Source organism: Macaca fascicularis, chromosome 14 (assembly GCF_037993035.2).
Source record: "Macaca fascicularis isolate 582-1 chromosome 14, T2T-MFA8v1.1".
Classification (NCBI taxonomy): Eukaryota; Metazoa; Chordata; class Mammalia; order Primates; family Cercopithecidae; genus Macaca; species Macaca fascicularis.
The window spans coordinates 3755008-3771831 of record NC_088388.1 but is presented as its reverse complement, the minus strand read 5'-3'; the positions used below and the strand labels follow the sequence as shown (position 1 = coordinate 3771831).

The window sequence follows — 16824 nt, the reverse complement described above, 5'->3', positions numbered from 1 at the left end:
GCATCCCCTTGGCACTCACTGTTCCCGGGTATGTGCACTGCTTACCCCCACAGGCCCCTGCAATTCCCCAATTCCCTGATGAGGGTCTTGGTACCCAGAGGGAGCACGCATAGGAGCTGGAACTGGTGGGTAAATACATGAACTGCTTCATAATGCCCAGGCACACCCTCTGCAGGTTCCCAGAGGACCCCAGGGGTCTGAGCCTCAGGGGCCCACAGAGTCAACTGCTCGTGAACACACATGTATGGCTGGTGCCCTGCCCTTCCCTGACTTCCTTCCCTAAGTCCCTGCTGGTGCTTCCTATATCACCTCCACAATAAACAGCTTACCCTCAAATCCTCATCTCAAGGTCAGCTTCCGGGGAGCCCCACCCCCAGTGCCATGTTGCTTAGGCTCTTCTTCACATGGAGATCACAACTGCAACTGGACGTGGAGGCTTACATGGTTGTGATGCTGTACGTGAAGTGCTGGCCTGTAGTACTTGGTAAGCGCTAACTGTTTTCACTGTGGTTATTCATTCATTCACCCAGAAGTAGGGCAGCTTTCTCAAACAATGAGCAAAGACCCACATGCAGGAGTTAGCAAGACCCATGCAGGCAAAAAACACGCAAGCTAGTGGGGAAGAGCGCACGAGACCCTCCCCACCACATACCCAGCACCTGGCCCCACCATAGGGGTGATGCAAAGAGGAGGTGACCACAGGGGAGGGGAGAAGCCACTGGGTTCCAACCTACAGGTTTAGTTAAGAAGGCATTAGTTCAGGATTTTACAACAGATTCACTGTGCTTGGATCAATCAACACATTGAGAGGCATCAGGTTCCTAGAGGACTCACAGCCTCCACACCCTTCATCTCTCTCTCCGGGAAACTTTCAACACAATGATTTAAATGGCACAGTTTGCGTTGATGCCAGTTTGCTAGTTCATAATCACAAACCCTTAGACGACTCAGATGAAACAAGAGGTTTTTTCCTCTTCTTCTTCTTCTTCTTTGTAGATGCACAAGGAACCCCGTGGGCAAGTACAGATTTTTTAAACTATCCTTTCCCTTTGGGGCCCTGGGAAAGCTCAAAGAGCAGGGAACGACAGACAGTGACTCCCTGCGTAAGCTGATTGTAAAAGCCAGTCCTGCTTCTTTCCTGCAGAACTGGGGTAGTTTACAAACATACAGACATGAGAGACTCAAACCTCGATCCTGGCATTTCAAAATATGTTAGCCACGTGAGCCTGTAGTGAGGATCCCCCCCTTTCTCAATAGGGGGGTGCTGTTTACAGCTAATAAATAATTGATCAGAACAGGAAAAGGGTAATTAAAATGTATTCGCCCAACAAATGGGCGTTCCTTTTATAATAATGAAAACTCCTCTGTTTGTAAAGAGGTGTCTGCATCATAAATAGGGAAGATATTAATAATAATTATATCTAAAAACTGAAAAGACAACAAATGTCTCCCACGCTGGGTTGTGAAATCAACTCAGTGCTTCAACGGACTTGGAAAGTCATCCTGGTTTTTGGTTTGTTTGTTTTGTTTTTGAGACTGAGTTTAGCTCTTGTTGCCCAGGCTGGAGTGTAATGGTGCAATCTTGCCTCACTGCAACCTCCACCTCCCGGATTCAAGCGATTCTCCTGCCTCTGCCTCCCGAGTAGCTGGGATTACAGGTGCCTGCCACCGTGCCCAGCTAATTTTTCTATTTTTAGTAGAGACGGGGTTTCACCATGTTGGCCAGGCTGGTCTCAAACTCCTGACCTCAGGAGTTTGATCCACCCGCCTCGGCCTCCCAAAGTGCTGGGATTACAGGCGTGAGAAACTGTGCCCGGCCCATCCTGTTTTTGAGTAGGAGAGTTTTGTCAGAAGGGAGGAAGGGTGGCTGTGACTCCATGGGGCAACGCTTAGGGGCAGGGGTGGCAGCCCCGGTATCTCCCAGCTCCATGTGGAGAGCTGGGATAAGGAAGCCACTTCACGCCTTCCTCTTTGCCGTGTAGGCCCCAGTGAGGGTAGCCCAATGAGGGTAGCCCAGAGCTTGTCACCATCCCAGACAACTCAGGATCCGTGGGGCTGCCAGCAACAACCCCTGTAGTTGTGGGTGGGACCTGTGCTCAGGCTCCCTCACCTCCCTTCTTCACTGTGTGCCCCTGGTCAAGACAGTCCCACTCCCTTCACAGCAGCCGATATTTTTAGCTCTCAAACCAAAGCTATTCTGTGTGCTGCGTTTTCATATTAGGGAGGTAGCAGGGAGATGGTCTCTGGCATTCTGAGAGCTCATTTTCTAAATCACTTTGCAGACATTAACTCATCAATCTCTATAACGCGTTCATGGAGGTGCTGAGGCAGCCCTGGCAGAACCCTGGATCTCAGAGCAATGAAGTGATTTGCCCTGGCTCACAGGAGGGACGTGTGCGTCAGTGTCAGGCGCAGCCTTTGGGAGGCCCCGAGGCTCTGCACAGGTACTTGATGATGCAAGCCGTGCATCTGGCTCTGCATCCTCATGCAGTTCTCCAAGGTGCAGTAGGTATCGGCTGTGGTTGGCACAAGGCACACATGCCACATGGTAAAGCCTCGACAGCCAAACACACAGTTCTGCTTTCCCTGATGCCAAAAATGAGCTGAGGGTCACAGGCAATAAATGACACCCAGGAGCACCCCCCGGACCCCTTTGATGGGGTGATGCCATCTTCGAAAGCTCACCACTGCCGGTCCAATGGGACTGCTCCCCGCTGCAGGTCCTGTGGAAGCGCGGGGCTGGAGGAAACAGGCCAGTGGGCTCGTCCAAGTTGCAAGACTGGGCCCAGCCAATGGCAGGGCGATGAGAGAGAGGAGGAGCCCCAGAGACTGTCCTCCTGGTTGGCACAAGGGGTACTAAAAAGGGGAACGGCCATCAGCACAACTGCGGAGGAAGTGAAGCGGAGGCAACCGAGGGGAGTCGAGAGGATGCCACTGGCTCTCTCTCCACCCTCATCGGGTCGCCCGCTCTTTGCCTAAATAGAAGTGTGGATGTTACGGCACCTTCCAATAAACACATCTAAATCAGCTGCAAATTAATTGGTTTCAGCAATCAAGAGCCGTTGCCCTACATCCATTGCTTGATGCTTAGCACATTCTCCAGTTTGATTTCTTTTCTTTTCAGATTTTTAAAAAAGATGTCATATTTTTAGAGCAGTTTTAGGTTCACAGTAAAACCAAGCAGAAGGAAGAGAGCTTACCCAGAGAGCCCCTGCCCCTCACGTGCGGTCTCCCCAGTCATCAACACCCCCCTGGAGTGGGCCATTTGTTACAACTGAGAGCCTACAGAGTCACTCGAAGTCCACAGTTTACATCAGGCCTCACTCTTGGGCTTGTACATTCTACCAGTTTGGACAAATGCATAACGACATGTATCAATTTTTGTCATTAATTGGGAAAACCAGACACATACATCAGAGAGGGAATCCCAGAGCCAACCCTCAGCATGAACTCCACACTTCCTGTTCCTCTCCCCATTTTACTACATCAATGATGTTCACATGGAAAGAAACCTTGCAATGGGGACTGTCAGAATAGACTAGAACATCATCCTTCTAGAGAAGCACGTTTCAGATGGCCTAACCTCTAAGGTCTTCCTTAGCCCCATCCCCACCATAAGTTAAAAACGTTAAGACCAGAGACAGAATATGGGCTAATACTACGTGAAGTTTTGCTAAAAGCAGGCTCTAAACCAATCTTAGGAGCATTTTAAAAAGCTGGTGAGTGACCCCTCACAGCATCTCTAAACCAAATCCCACCAGTCTCTCCACGTGCCTACTCACCGATGTCTGTTTCCTTGTGGTTCTTGATGTATTCCGCCAGCTCAAAGTTGCCTGCTATTATGGCCACCTGCAAAGTGAAAATCACATTAAGTGTCACCTGCAGAACAATGATTTCTTTTTTTTTTTTTTTTTTTGAGACGGAGTCTCGCTCTGTCGCCCAGGCTGGAGTGCAGTGGCGCGATCTCGGCTCACTGCAAGCTCCGCCTCCCGGGTTCACGCCATTCTCCTGCCTCAGCCTCCCGAGTAGCTGGGACTACAGGCGCCCACCACCTCGCCCGGCTAATTTTTTGTATTTTTTAGTAGAGACGGGGTTTCACCGTGGTCTCGATCTCCTGACCTTGTGATCCGCCCGCCTCGGCCTCCCAAAGTGCTGGGATTACAGGCGTGAGCCACCGCGCCCGGCCAGAACAATGATTTCTTCATACACTATTACATCACTGAAGGCCTGACACCAAAAGGAGTACAATCACAGCTCTTAAAATTGCAGCCGCAATATCCGTCAACACTCATCCTCTGAACTTGCCAACCACTACACTTGCTTCTCTCAAAGCAGTTGGCTGTTCTATGATGATAAGGTTGTCATTGCTCTACAACCTATATGAGTGGGGGCCTCTGTCCAGAAGGCATGTGGGGCAAATCACCCACACAGCAGCTGAGGATTCAACCAGGCCTGCGTCTGGAAATCTCCACATTGACTATGTCTAGTGTTCCCACGGGGCTTGATTAGTTCCAGCTCTCACACCCCGGAGTCCTGTTTATCCGATTAGAGGCATGCCAATCTACATAACTGGAGAGAGGGGGAAACCTCAAAGAAAGCATTTAAAACTCATCGGATTTCAGTTCTGTGGGAAAAATTCTACCCACAGATAGATGCACAGCCAGATGGGTGGCACCAAAACCATCACCTACAGGAAATTGTTCCAACTCAGGCCCTACAGATCTGGTGCCTAAAGATGCATGATCTTTGATATGGGAGAGCAGCCAGGCAGGTAAAGCCAAGTCTCCTAGGATGGCCATGGAGACCTGGAAGGAAGGCCAGCACCAGAGACCACACGGGCAAGGCACACAGTGCCTCAGAAGGAGAGACACTGGGCTCAGGACCAATGCACACAACCCACAAAAGAGCCAGGCATTCAGATGCCAGCCTGCAGAAATATACTTACATCTACAATATGCTGATGTCAAGTCATAACGTTAAGTGGACCTTATCCAATCAGCTGGAGGCCTTAGGAGCCGAAATCGAGGTTTCCTACAGAAGTTTCTCCTCAAGACTGAGGCATCAACTCCTGCCTGAGTTTCCAGCTTTATCTACTGATTTCAAATTGGCCAACCTGTGAGCCAATTCTTTACAATAAATTATAAACAAATGCAAACTTTAGTGTCAGGAGTGGGGTGTGGCTATAAGAAATATTTATAACGTCTTCCCAACATGGGCTTACTTCACTTGATTAATTTAAATCAACCTTTTTTTCTTGTGTGTATGAGGTGATCTGGTAAGGTAGGGTGGGAGATTTTTGGTTTTGTGTTTTTTCTTCCTTACTTAGGGCATCTGTAGGCCTCAAAGGACCTTTCGTTTAGGTCATATTCCTCAGAAAGTCTTCACTCTTCTGTTTTTATTTTGTTTTTCCTAAAGAGTATTTTTAAAGCTCAAATTTGTGGAATAAGTTAGGACTTTATTTAGAATTATTGGCTGTTGGCAGCAGCAGTCTATTCTGAAATGTCTCATAATATACATATATACACACACACACACTTTTTTTTTTTTTTTTTAGGCAGGGTCTTGCTCTGTCCTCCAGGCTGGAGTGCAGTGGTGTGATCTTGGCTCACTGCAACCTCTGCCTCCCAGGCTCAAGTGATTCTTGTGCCTCAGCCTCCCAAGTATCTGGAATTACAGGCATGTGCCACCATGTCTGGCTAAATAACATATATTTTTTTCCTTTTTTTTTTTTTTTTTTTGTAGAGACAGGGTTTTGCCATGTTGGCCAGGATGGTCTTAAACTCTTGGCCTCAAGTGATCGGCCTGCCTCCCAAAGTGCTGAGATTACAGGCATGAGCCACTGTGCCTGGCCAAATACACACACACACACACATACACACACACACACACACACACATATATATATATATATATTTTTTTTTTAATAAATATGGTGTTGGTGAAAAAAACCCAAATATCTAAAAATATTATGGAATTGCTTTGGAACAGGGTAATGATTACAGGCTGGAAGAGTTTTGAGGTGCATGCTAGAAATATGAATGTTAGAATGATTCTGCTGAGATATCAGATGGAGATGAAGAACACGTTACTGGAAACTGGAGGAAAAGTGATGCTTGTTCTAAAGTGGCAAAGCACTTGGCTCAACTGTTCTAGTATTTTTGTGGAAGGTAGAGTTTGTGAGCGATAAAATCAGATATTTAGCTGAGGAGATTTCTAAGCAAAGTGTCGAAGGAGCAGCTGGATCCTCCTGACTGCTTATAGTAAAATGCAAAAGGAGAGAGATGAATCAAAGAAGGAATTGTGAAGCAAAAAGGAACCAGAGCTGGAAGATTTGGAAGATTCTTAGTCTATCCATATGGCAAAAAATGAAAAAGCCTATCCACATTGCAACAAAACGAACACCAAGGATATGGCTGGAACATCACTTGATAATGTATGAGATTATAAGAGCAGGAACACTGCCAGTTTGAACAGAAGGGGACGGAGATAAAACAAATTAAAGAAGACTGTCGGACGTTTTGGATTTGACAGAAGAGGGTGATAGAGCTATTTGGTCACAAATGTATGTCACTCTTCAAGAAGAAGGCAAAACAACCCTGAAAGAAATTCAGAGATCATCAGATCCACCCCTTGGTTTCAAGAGTTAGATGGTCTCTGCCCAAAGACTTGTGGCAGGAACACAGGGCAGAGTTGCGGGGTGAGATAGTTCAGCTGTGTCCCCACCCAAATCTCATCTTGAGTCCCCATAATCCCCATAATCCCATGTGTTGAGGGAGGGACCCAGTGGGAGGTAATTAAATCACGGGGGCTGTTTCCCCCATGCTGTTCTTGTGATAGTGAGGGAGTTCTCATGAGATCTGATGGTTTTGTAAGTGTCTGGCATTTCCCCTGCTGACACTCATTCTCCTGCCACCCTGTGAAGAGGTGCCTTATGTCACAACTGTAAGATTCCTGAGGGGTCCCCAGCCATGCAGAACTGTGCATCAATTAAACCTCTTTTCCCCCAGTCTCAGGTATTTCTTCATAGCAGTGGGAGAATGTGGGGGAAGCTTCCTGAGTGGTGGTTTCCCTTGGGCACAAAGGTAGAAAAGGTGGCTTTAGAGATAAGCATGTCTCCAGGCCACATTCAGAGAGATAGAAGCCGAGGTGCCCTCCTCCCAAAGGGAGACCACCTCTTCCTACAACACACCTCCAGCTCAGCTTTGGGAACTCAACTTAAGCAATGTGGACCCATGCCCTGGCCTGCTCAGGCTGAGCCAGACATTTCCTTCTCCAGGGCCTTGATGGTTGTGCTGGCTCCAGGATGGCCCGAGGCCTCTCTGCCCACAAGGCCCAGGCATCTCTCCCGCATTCCTATAGACCAGCCCTTGCCGAATGCCTGAGGTGAAACTGGCGGACTGGCAGAGGGATGCTGCCACAGAGGTGGAGGGCATGGGCTCTGGCCCGGGCTGCCTGGGTGTAAATCCAGACTTGCACTATGTGACACTGGGCATTACGTGTAATCCACAAACCTAGGTTTTCTCACCTGTGAAATGAGTTTGGTGTGTGGATTTATTGAGATCTCACAAGTAAAGGTTTAGAGCAGTGCCTGGCACGTGGCCAATCAACCCTAAAAGAGTTTGCTATGGGCCAGGCTCTGTGGCTTACGTCCGTAATACTAGCACTTCGGGAGGCTGAGGCAGGCGGATCACCGGTCAAGAGATAGAGACCATCCTGGCCAACATGGTGAAACTCTGTCTCTATTAAAAATACAAACATTAGCTGGGTGTGGTGGCATGCACCTGTACTTCCAGCCATTCTGGAAGCTAAGGCAGGAGAATCACTTGAACCTGGTAAGTGGAGACTGCAGTAAGCCAAGATCGTGCCACTGTACTCCAGCTTGGTGACAGAGCGAGACTCGGTCTTAAAAAAAAAAAAAAAAAAAAGGTTGCTATGGTTAGAAAAATGATGACTGACTACATCTTCGAACACTGCAGACTGCTCATTGTAAAGGTAACCCACTCCCCAGGTCACCCAGTACCCCACAAAAATGCACAGTCAGATACATACAAGTGCACAGCCACGTCTGCACTTGAACACACACCTAGGACAGCTGCTGAAGTAACACACATGTGGACCATCCCCTAGTGATTCCGGGATTCTCCTTCCAAAGAAAAGCCCTAGGAGCTTAAGCCCAGGCACCTCCCTGCTGGTATAAAGGACTCAGCTCAAAATGCAAATGAGAACAATGCAAACGTTTACTTGTGATAATTGCCTGACTGTTTCTCCCCTTGATGATTTCAAGGCCTAGAAAATCGTCTTGGCAGAAAGCAGCTTCCTGCCTGTCCTCTGGCACTGCCTGCCCTACGCTTGGCTTATCACAGGTTCCCAGGAAAAGCCTTCTGGGAGAAGGAAGAGGGAACTGGCTCTTATGTGATGTCTCGGCATTGCTCAGTGTTGTCCAGCTGTTGTCAGGCTGCCGGTCTGGGTGACATGAGGAAGGCAGAGTGTGGGGTCTGTCTCTGTGGCTGCAGGTGTACATAGTAGCGAAAAGAACACACATAGCAGAGACACAGCTGGGGCTCAGGTGCCACACGCTGCTCTGAGTTCCCGGGAGCGACCTCTTTTGATCTTAACAGCTCTATGAAGTGGGCACCATTATCTCTACTTGACAGAGGGGGAAACTGAGGCACAGAGCGATTAAGAAACTTGCTCCACATCACAGTCAGCACCGAAGCCAAGACATTCACTCAAGCCGTTTGGGTTCAAAATCTTCATCTAATCACCTTAGCATATAATATGCTGTCATTTTCATGGACTCGGACTTTTTTTAAAAAGTTATGATATAATCACAGGTCACACACCTTTGTAAAACATAGAAGCACAAGAAACAAATGACAAATTATTCTCGAGGGTTATGACAAGCCACACTCAGGCTGGGCACCCACAGGATCTTCTATGGTGAAAAGTGCCCTGCGCAGGGGAAGGACAAGTCCTGTAAGAACAGATGCTGCTTTGTCCAGGTTTTTCAGAGCCCTAGAGGCCTGGAGGGGAGCCAGTGAAGAAATGAGAACTCAGCTCTCTACAGCTCACCTGTTTTCCCCCCATTAATTCAACTGTCCTCCTCCTTCCTTGTTTCAAACAACATTTCGGTAATACAGGCAGATGCCTGCCTGCGGGGTACAACCATAATGCAACCTTGGGGGAGAAATGTCAGGGTTTAAAGAAACCCAGAGCAGGAAGGAGCCCCTCACCCCCACGGGATGCAAAGAGACTTCCTGTCGCCTCCCTTCATAAGACATCACCAGCTTTGGAGTACCTGGAGAAGGAACACCTGGCAGGGGTTACAGCTCAGGCAAAGGTTAGCAGGATGAATGTCAGACGTGGTGAATGTGCCAGCAAGACCGGCAAGATGGATGTGTGGAGGGAGGAAGGTCAGAGGTCAGTGCAGAAGGCAGACTGGCAGGTCATGGGAGGAATCCACACGTGAAGCAAAGGGAACCCTGGCTTCTGCAGTGAGGAGGTGACAAGAAACCATGGCCCTGGAAAGCATCTGGGGACAGACAATACCAGGGAGCCCTGAAAAACAGCAACAGGCAGGATGTCTCCAAGGCTGAGGCCCGGCCGGCACCCTTGGACAGACAGGAGGCTGGGAGAATTCGGATGACGGGCAGCCAGTTCTGTGCCACGCCACTGGACAGCAGAGCAGCAGGCGGCCACCCGGGCAGTGTCACTGCACCACACTGGGCATTTGTATGAGACGCCTCACTGGCATTCTAAATCATCCTAATTCTCACTTCCGTATCTGCTGGCTGGGAAGGAGGAAGGCCTTTTATGGACATTTAAACAAGAATTATGTAACACAAAGCAACAGTCTGTGTTTCTCTTCTGTGGATTTCAAAGGAAAGGGAGAGGCGGGGCCTCCAGGGAAGATGCAGAGGGCGTCCTCCCTCGCTGGCCTCTCTCAGCCAAGCGTGGGGCCGAGGTCCCAGCTCCCGCCGCCTCCCCACCTGTCTCCCTCAGAACTGGGCTTTCTTGCTGTGCCCCTGGGGGCTGCCTCTCAGGGGACTCCCCTTAGCTCTTGCCCCAAGACAGAGTTAGCATCACTTTCTGGAGCCTTTGCTGTGACCTTATGAATGACATCCTGCATTTGAAGTGTGATCTACAGTTCCAGCAGCATCGATGGCTGAAGTTTTGTGTGATGAGGGCACCAAAGGATGAGTTCTTGTGGGAATCACCCCCAGTTGTAAGTCCTCGGTGCCGTAAACTGGGTTTTCCTGGAATGAAGCAATCATATCTGAGATGGGGACCTTTTGCTGGTGCTGGCAAAGCCCCCTGCAAGAGATGGCACTGGGATTAACAAGTAGAGGAAAGCAGATGGACACCTTGCTAGGAGCTGGGGGCTCTGCTCTTGGCACTCAGGGCCACAGGGACCCCTAAAGATGCAGGAATGTCAAGAGGGAGCTCACACTTTTTTTTTTTTTTCAACAGGAGCCACTCTGCAGGGCAGTGCATCTCGGGAGCCAAGCCCAGGAGACAGCATGGCCCCACTCCACTGATCTACCAACTGGAGGAGAAGGCGGAGTCTCCATCTATTCTCCTAACTCAAAAGTTGACAACCATCTCCTCCTTAGCACCTCAAATGCTTACACCTCACATTAACTTAGCTGGCCGGGCTCAGTGGCTCATGCCTGTAATCCCAGCACTTTGGGAGGCCAAGGTGAGTGGATCACCTGAGGTCAGTAGTTCAAGACCAGCCTTCCCAACATGGTGAATCCCCATCTTTACTAAAAATACAAAAATTAGCTGGGCGTGGTGGCTGGCGCCTGTAATCCCAGCTACTCAGGAGGCCGAGGCAGAAGAGTTGCTTGAACCCGGGAGGTGGAGGTTGCAGTGAGTCGAGATTGCACCACTGCCTTCCAGGCTGGGCGAGAGAGCAAGACTCTGTCTCAAAATAAAATAAAGTAAATAAAATAAAATAAAGTAAATTAGAATAGAATACAATAGAATAGAATAAAATAAAATAAACATTATCTTAGCCTCAAGCTTTGAAGCACATCTTCAAAGCCTATAATATGACAATCACAGCCCACTAGGACTTAGGATCATAGAAAGACTGGGGACTCGATCCATCACACTCATCACTGGCAAGCGTCACTGGGAAAGACAGTATGGGTGCCCAGGGCTTGTCCAGGAGGGGCTGGGGCCCCAGGGCTCGAGGTCGGTCCAGACCCCTGCCACACACTCTGTGCATGACCACTGGCTGGAAGCCCTGACTCCTGGGGCCCTGTTGTCTCTTTTGCCACCTGCATTGCAACAGCGCAGAGACTTCCTGTCCCCTCTCTTCTTAATCCATCGTCCAGCTTTGGAGTACCAGGAGAAGGTGCTGTGGGCCAGATGCAAAGCCCTGCAAAACCAGTGAAAATGCCACCTGAACATCTTCCTAGAGCCCTGAGCTCTGTTGAGCCCCAAACCCGCCTTCTCCCCAAAATGCAGCACTTTGATGCTGTGTAAGCAGGTGAAGCCCATTCCAGGAGCAGCACCCCAAATTCCCAGCAGAGACCCTCGTATCTGGTGCTTCCTTCACTCCCCTAATCTGTATTAAATTAGGCAGCCCCTGCTATCCACCCAGTCCTTGCACCCACCCCATCAAGGACACCCGTAGACTTCATGGGGGCACCTGTTCCTCGCTTGGTGTTGCCTGCCCCACAAACTCAGAAATGAACCACTCGAGTAACAAGTGGTGAGAAGGATCAGACCACCACACGGTGGGTGCCTGGAAATTATCTGAGTCTCATGCCAAAGGACAGTGCTTGGTGCACACAGGGCCCGAGTGTGTTTAGGAGGTGCAGGCAGGCTGGGGGCTGGCGGGAACAGCAGGTGAAGCTACCTGCTCAGGTTCTGCAGGTGGTGTGGACTGCAATCCCATGCCTCACCTAAAAAGCTGCACTCTCAGCCTCTGAGGAACTTAAAGACCACAGCGGGTGACAAGGCTTGGCTCTGTGTCCCCACCCAAATCTCATCTCGTAGCTCCCATAATTCCCATGTGTCGTGGGAGGGACCTGTTGGGAGATGACGGAATCATGGGGGCGGTCTTTCACGTGCTGTTCTCGTGATAGTGAATAAGTCTCACAAGATCTGATGATTTTTTCTTTAATGGAATCTAACTTTGTCACCTTGAGTGACTTGAGTTTCAGCGCAGTGGCGTGATCTCGGCTCACTGCAACCTCCACCTCCCAGGTTCACCACCTGCCTCAGCCTCCCGAGTAGCTGGGATTACAGGCACCCGCCACCACACCTGGCCAATTTTTCCATTTTTAATAGAGATGGGGTTTCACCATGTTGGGCAGGCTGGTCTCAAACTCCTGACCTTAAGTAATCCACCCAAAGTGCTGGGAGTACAGGCATGAGCCATCATGCCCAGTCAATCTGATGGTTTTAAAAAGGGGAGTTTCTCTGCACAAGCACCTTTGCCTGCCGCCATCCATGTGAGATGTGACTTGCTCCTCCTTGCCTTCCACCATGATTGTGAGGCCTCCCCAGCCATGTAGAACTGTAAGTCCATTAAACCTTTTTCTTCCCAGTCTCAGGTATGTCTTTATCAGCAGCATGAAAGCGGACTAATACAGTGGGGAAATGCGAGGAACAGCCTGGGTGCTCTTAGGCATGGCATGGTCTCAGGATGGTGGAAGGTGGAGTGGGATGATGCCAGGAGCAAGGACAGCCCCACTGGGACTCGGGACCTGGACTGGCTTGATGGCGGGAAATGAGCCAGACAGACAGGCAGGCGAGGAGGACCTGGGGCTGTCTGGTTTCTCCGAGGATCTGAATTCCACTGCTCCCATTATATCAGGCAACTCCTTTCAAGACAGCTCCCTAGACGGCTCCAGCATTGTGTGGGAAATACCTTTCCTGGGCTTAAGCCACCCACCCTTCACTGAACACCACAAAGTGCCACATCCTATACCAGCTAGCACTGAACTTGGCCTGCTGTGACGATCTTCCTGCTTCGTGTAAGCCTGCATTCTGAATGACGAAATGATTCTCCCTGAGCCCAGGGGCCATGCGGATTTCTGCCATGGTCTGGATATTTGAGGCCCCCTCCGAATTCATGTGTTGAAATGGAAACCCCACTGTGAGGGTGTTAGGAGCTGGCGCCTTTGGGAGGTAATGAGGTGATGAGGGTGGAGCCCTCATAAATGAGATTAGTGCCCTTGGAAAAGAGGCCCCAGAGAGAGCCTCGCTTTTTCCGCCATGTGAGGACACAGCAAGAAGACCACCATCCAGGAAGCAGACCCTCATCAGACAGCCCATCTGCTGGCCCTTGATCTTGAACTCACAGCCTCTGAAGCTATAACAGATCCATGCCTATTGTTTATAAGTCACCCAGTTTATTTATTTATTTTGAGACAGAGTTTCACTCTTGTCGCCCAGGCTTGAGTGCTGTGGCACGATTTCCTGTCACTGCAGCCTCCACCTCCTGGGTTCAAGTGATTCTCCTGCCTCAGCCTCTTGTGTAACTGGGACTACAGGTGCCTGCCACCATGCCTGGCTAATTTTTTGTAGTTTTAGCAGAGAGACGGGGTTTCACCATGCTGGCCAGGCTTATCTCAAGCTCCTAACCTCAAGTAATCTGCCGGCCTCGGCCTCCCAAAGTGCTGGGATTACAGGATTGAGTCACTGCACCCAGCTCAGTTTATGGTATTTTGTGATGGCAGCCTGAACAGACTAAGGCAGTGTCCAGCCTGTTGCACCTGTCACGCAGGCCAGCCCCGGGCTCCGACAAGGTGCCACAAAGCCCTGCCTTTCTGCTCGGGGCTGGGACATGGGCAATGCATGGGAGTGATCTTCACAGTGGTGAGGACGCCATGGAACGGGACTGTCACCTTTGAGAGTGGCTCTCGGGTGGCCAGGGCCCTGGAGAGGCTGTGGCCTTGCTGTGGTACCCACAACGCGACCTGTTCCCTGAAGGCAGAGCCCGGGCGAGGGTGGAGGCCACCTCTCTCCTCATCACTTGCTCAACAAGCTCCTGGGATCTGCACCGAGAACTCAGAGAAAAGCCACTCCACTGCCCCAGCGAAGCCTCCTTCTCTTGCCAAAACGAAATGTGCCTCCTGACACCGAGAGCTATTTAGAGGTAGCTCTGTGATCCTGACACCTCCTCACCGTAACCGGAAAACGGCTCCTCGGAAAGGCACAAGGGAAACCGAGGGCTTGGGATGTCCCTGTCTTTGTTTCCTTCCAGATGACGAAGCTTCATCTATTTCAGACTCCTGTGGCAACTCAGGAAGCCACTGACGCCCAAAGACCCCAGGGCCTGGTGAGGATGTTTTAATTACAAGCATCCTCCAAACACGGCAGGGAGGGCACCTGGGCTCCTGGCTCACCAAGGTCAGGGGTCGCCGAGCTCCCCTGCAAACTCCAAAGGAGTCTCTGCCCATCTCCAGGCTAAAGCCCAGAGTCTGGAGAGGCAGTTGAGGCCTCTGTGGTTCCAGAACAGCTCCCTGGGGCTTTGTTAAAACCCCATACGGGGCCAGGGCCTTTGCAAATCGATGTATATTACCGAGAAGCCCCTGGTTGCTCCAGGACCTTATACCTACCTTGACAGGGCTGACCAGATAGAGGTGGGACTGATGCAAGCAACGTCCACACCTCCTGAAGTGCTGGCTCAGGGGCATCGTGGGCCAGGCCCCCAGACAGAGGAGGCAGCTGAGGACTGGGAAGCTGTTGTAGGAGTAGTTTCATGCCGGGTGACCCAATGAGCCTCCCAGGTTAGAGGAGGACCCTGAGCATTTGAGCAAGACTTGCTTAAGTCTCTGCCGGTATCCCCAGAGGCTGGGGATGAAACAGCCCCTCAGTCCCACAGAAGGTGGAGCAGGTCCAGCCCCCAGCACCCCTCCCATGGCGAAGTGAAGGGGACCCCCTGGGCTGTGGCCAGACTTCACTCAGGCAGCACCATGCAGTGGTCAGGGCTACAGGCTTGGACACGGGACAGCCCCAGAGGGAGCTTTCTAGCACCGACACCACAGACAACCTCCCCGCCGTCAGGCTCCAGAAACTGGGGATAATAATTCAGGTATGATTCGTCTATGACTATCATGAGAATTAAAAGTTAATTGGCAAATAATAATTGGCAAATGACTTAAAACAGCACCATTCAGTATCACCAAATTGAATGCAGCGATCCATATATTAAGGAGATGATATCATTGCTAGGGGGGTTTACTTCAGAAATAAGAAAATCGACGAATATAATTCATCGCATTAGCAGATAAGCAGGGGAAATCTACATAATCATCTTTGACAGTTGCAGGATCAGATTTTGGATAAATATTTTATCAAAATACATTGGATATGACAACATAGATTCATGATAAAACTTAATAGACTGGGCCAGGCATGGAGGCTCATGCCTGTAATCCCAACAATTTGGTAGGTCAAGGAAGGCAGATCACTTGAGGTCAGGAATTCCAGACCAGTCTGGCCAACATAGTAAAACCTCATCTCCACTAAAAATACAAAAACTAGCCAGGCATGGTGGCACGAGCCTGTAATCCCAGCTACTCGGGAGGCTGAGGCAGGAGAATCTCTTGAACCTGGGAGGTGGAGGGTGCAGTGATCTGGGATCGTGCCATTGCACTCTGCACTCCAGCCTGGGCGACAGAGTGAGACTCCATCTCAAAAAACAAAAAACAACAACAACAACAAAAAACAAAGGCCAGGTGCAGTGGCTTATGCCTGTAATCCTGGCACTTTGGGAGGCCGAGGCAGGCAGATCACAAGGTCAGGAGATCAAGACCATCCTGGCTAACACAGTGAAACCCCGTCTCTAGTAAAAGTACAAAAAAATTAGCCAGGCGTGGCGGTGGTCGCCTGCAGTCCCAGCTACTCGGGAGGGTGAGACAGGAGAACAGGATGAACCTAGGAGGCGGAGCTTGCAGTGAGCGGAGATCGCACCACTGCACTCCAGCCTGGGTGACAGAGCAAGACTCCGTCTCACAAACAAACAAGATAAAAAAATAAAAAATAAAAAAATAAAAAAAAAATCTTAATAGACTGGGAAGAAAAGTGAACTTTGCCTGCTAGTGCAGCAGTGAAACAGATTGTGCCTGAGAGAACACCCTAAAACTAAGGGCCGTATGGGTCTGAGGACTGCTGCTCTGGACTCCCTCACATGACTGCGTTTAAGTGGAGGGTCAGCCTGGCTGGCAGGTGCGGGATGGCCTCACATGGGCCTCGTGGTTGGCTGGAACACATCTGTTTTCTTCCATGCATCCTCCCATCCCCCAGCAGACCAGGCTGGCTTCCTTACACGGTGTCCTCAGGACAATGCTCCACGTAGACAGCAAGTCACGCTGCCAAGGAGGGAAACAGACTCTGCCTGTACCTGGGAGTGGCTGCACTTTTTTTCCTGCCACAGTTCTAATCTGCAATTGTGCCATGACTGCAGCTCAGACACGGTCATGGGGATCCGCGGGTGTGCTGGGTGACCTTCTGGTTGACCTTGTCCTTTTGGTCCTGGGATCGAGCAGAAGCTCTGAAGGCTGCACAGCAATCTGGGATTCGGACAGGCCTCCAGAGCTGCATTGATATTGGCAAGTTACCTCCCAAGGATGCTGGGCTTCAGCACCAAGGTGACTCTCATTACAAACGAAATGCTGAACCTGAACCAGGGGTTGGCATGGGGGGATCATGTATGAGAGGAAAAGCACTTTCAGCATTTGGAATTTTCTGACCTCATCAATATCAAAGTCAAACCACGACCGAACGGATCTACCTCCATTTAGTCGTTCAGCTTCCAGCCAAGATGTTGAAACGTCAGCCGGGGGAAAACCGGCCACCTTC

At 50.2% G+C, this 16824-nt stretch overlaps 1 protein-coding gene across 7 annotated transcripts in view; it reads right to left on the bottom strand.

The window, feature by feature from the left end:
- Positions 1 to 16824, bottom strand: part of SHANK2 (SH3 and multiple ankyrin repeat domains 2) — a 666634-nt gene that overhangs the window by 427945 nt on the left and 221865 nt on the right. For all 7 annotated transcript variants that reach the window (XM_065527817.2, XM_074012927.1, XM_074012925.1 and 4 more), the window contains one exon: positions 3783 to 3849. In XM_065527817.2, coding sequence (XP_065383889.1) covers positions 3783 to 3849 — 67 coding nt within the window. The remainder of the gene's footprint in view (positions 1 to 3782; positions 3850 to 16824) is intronic.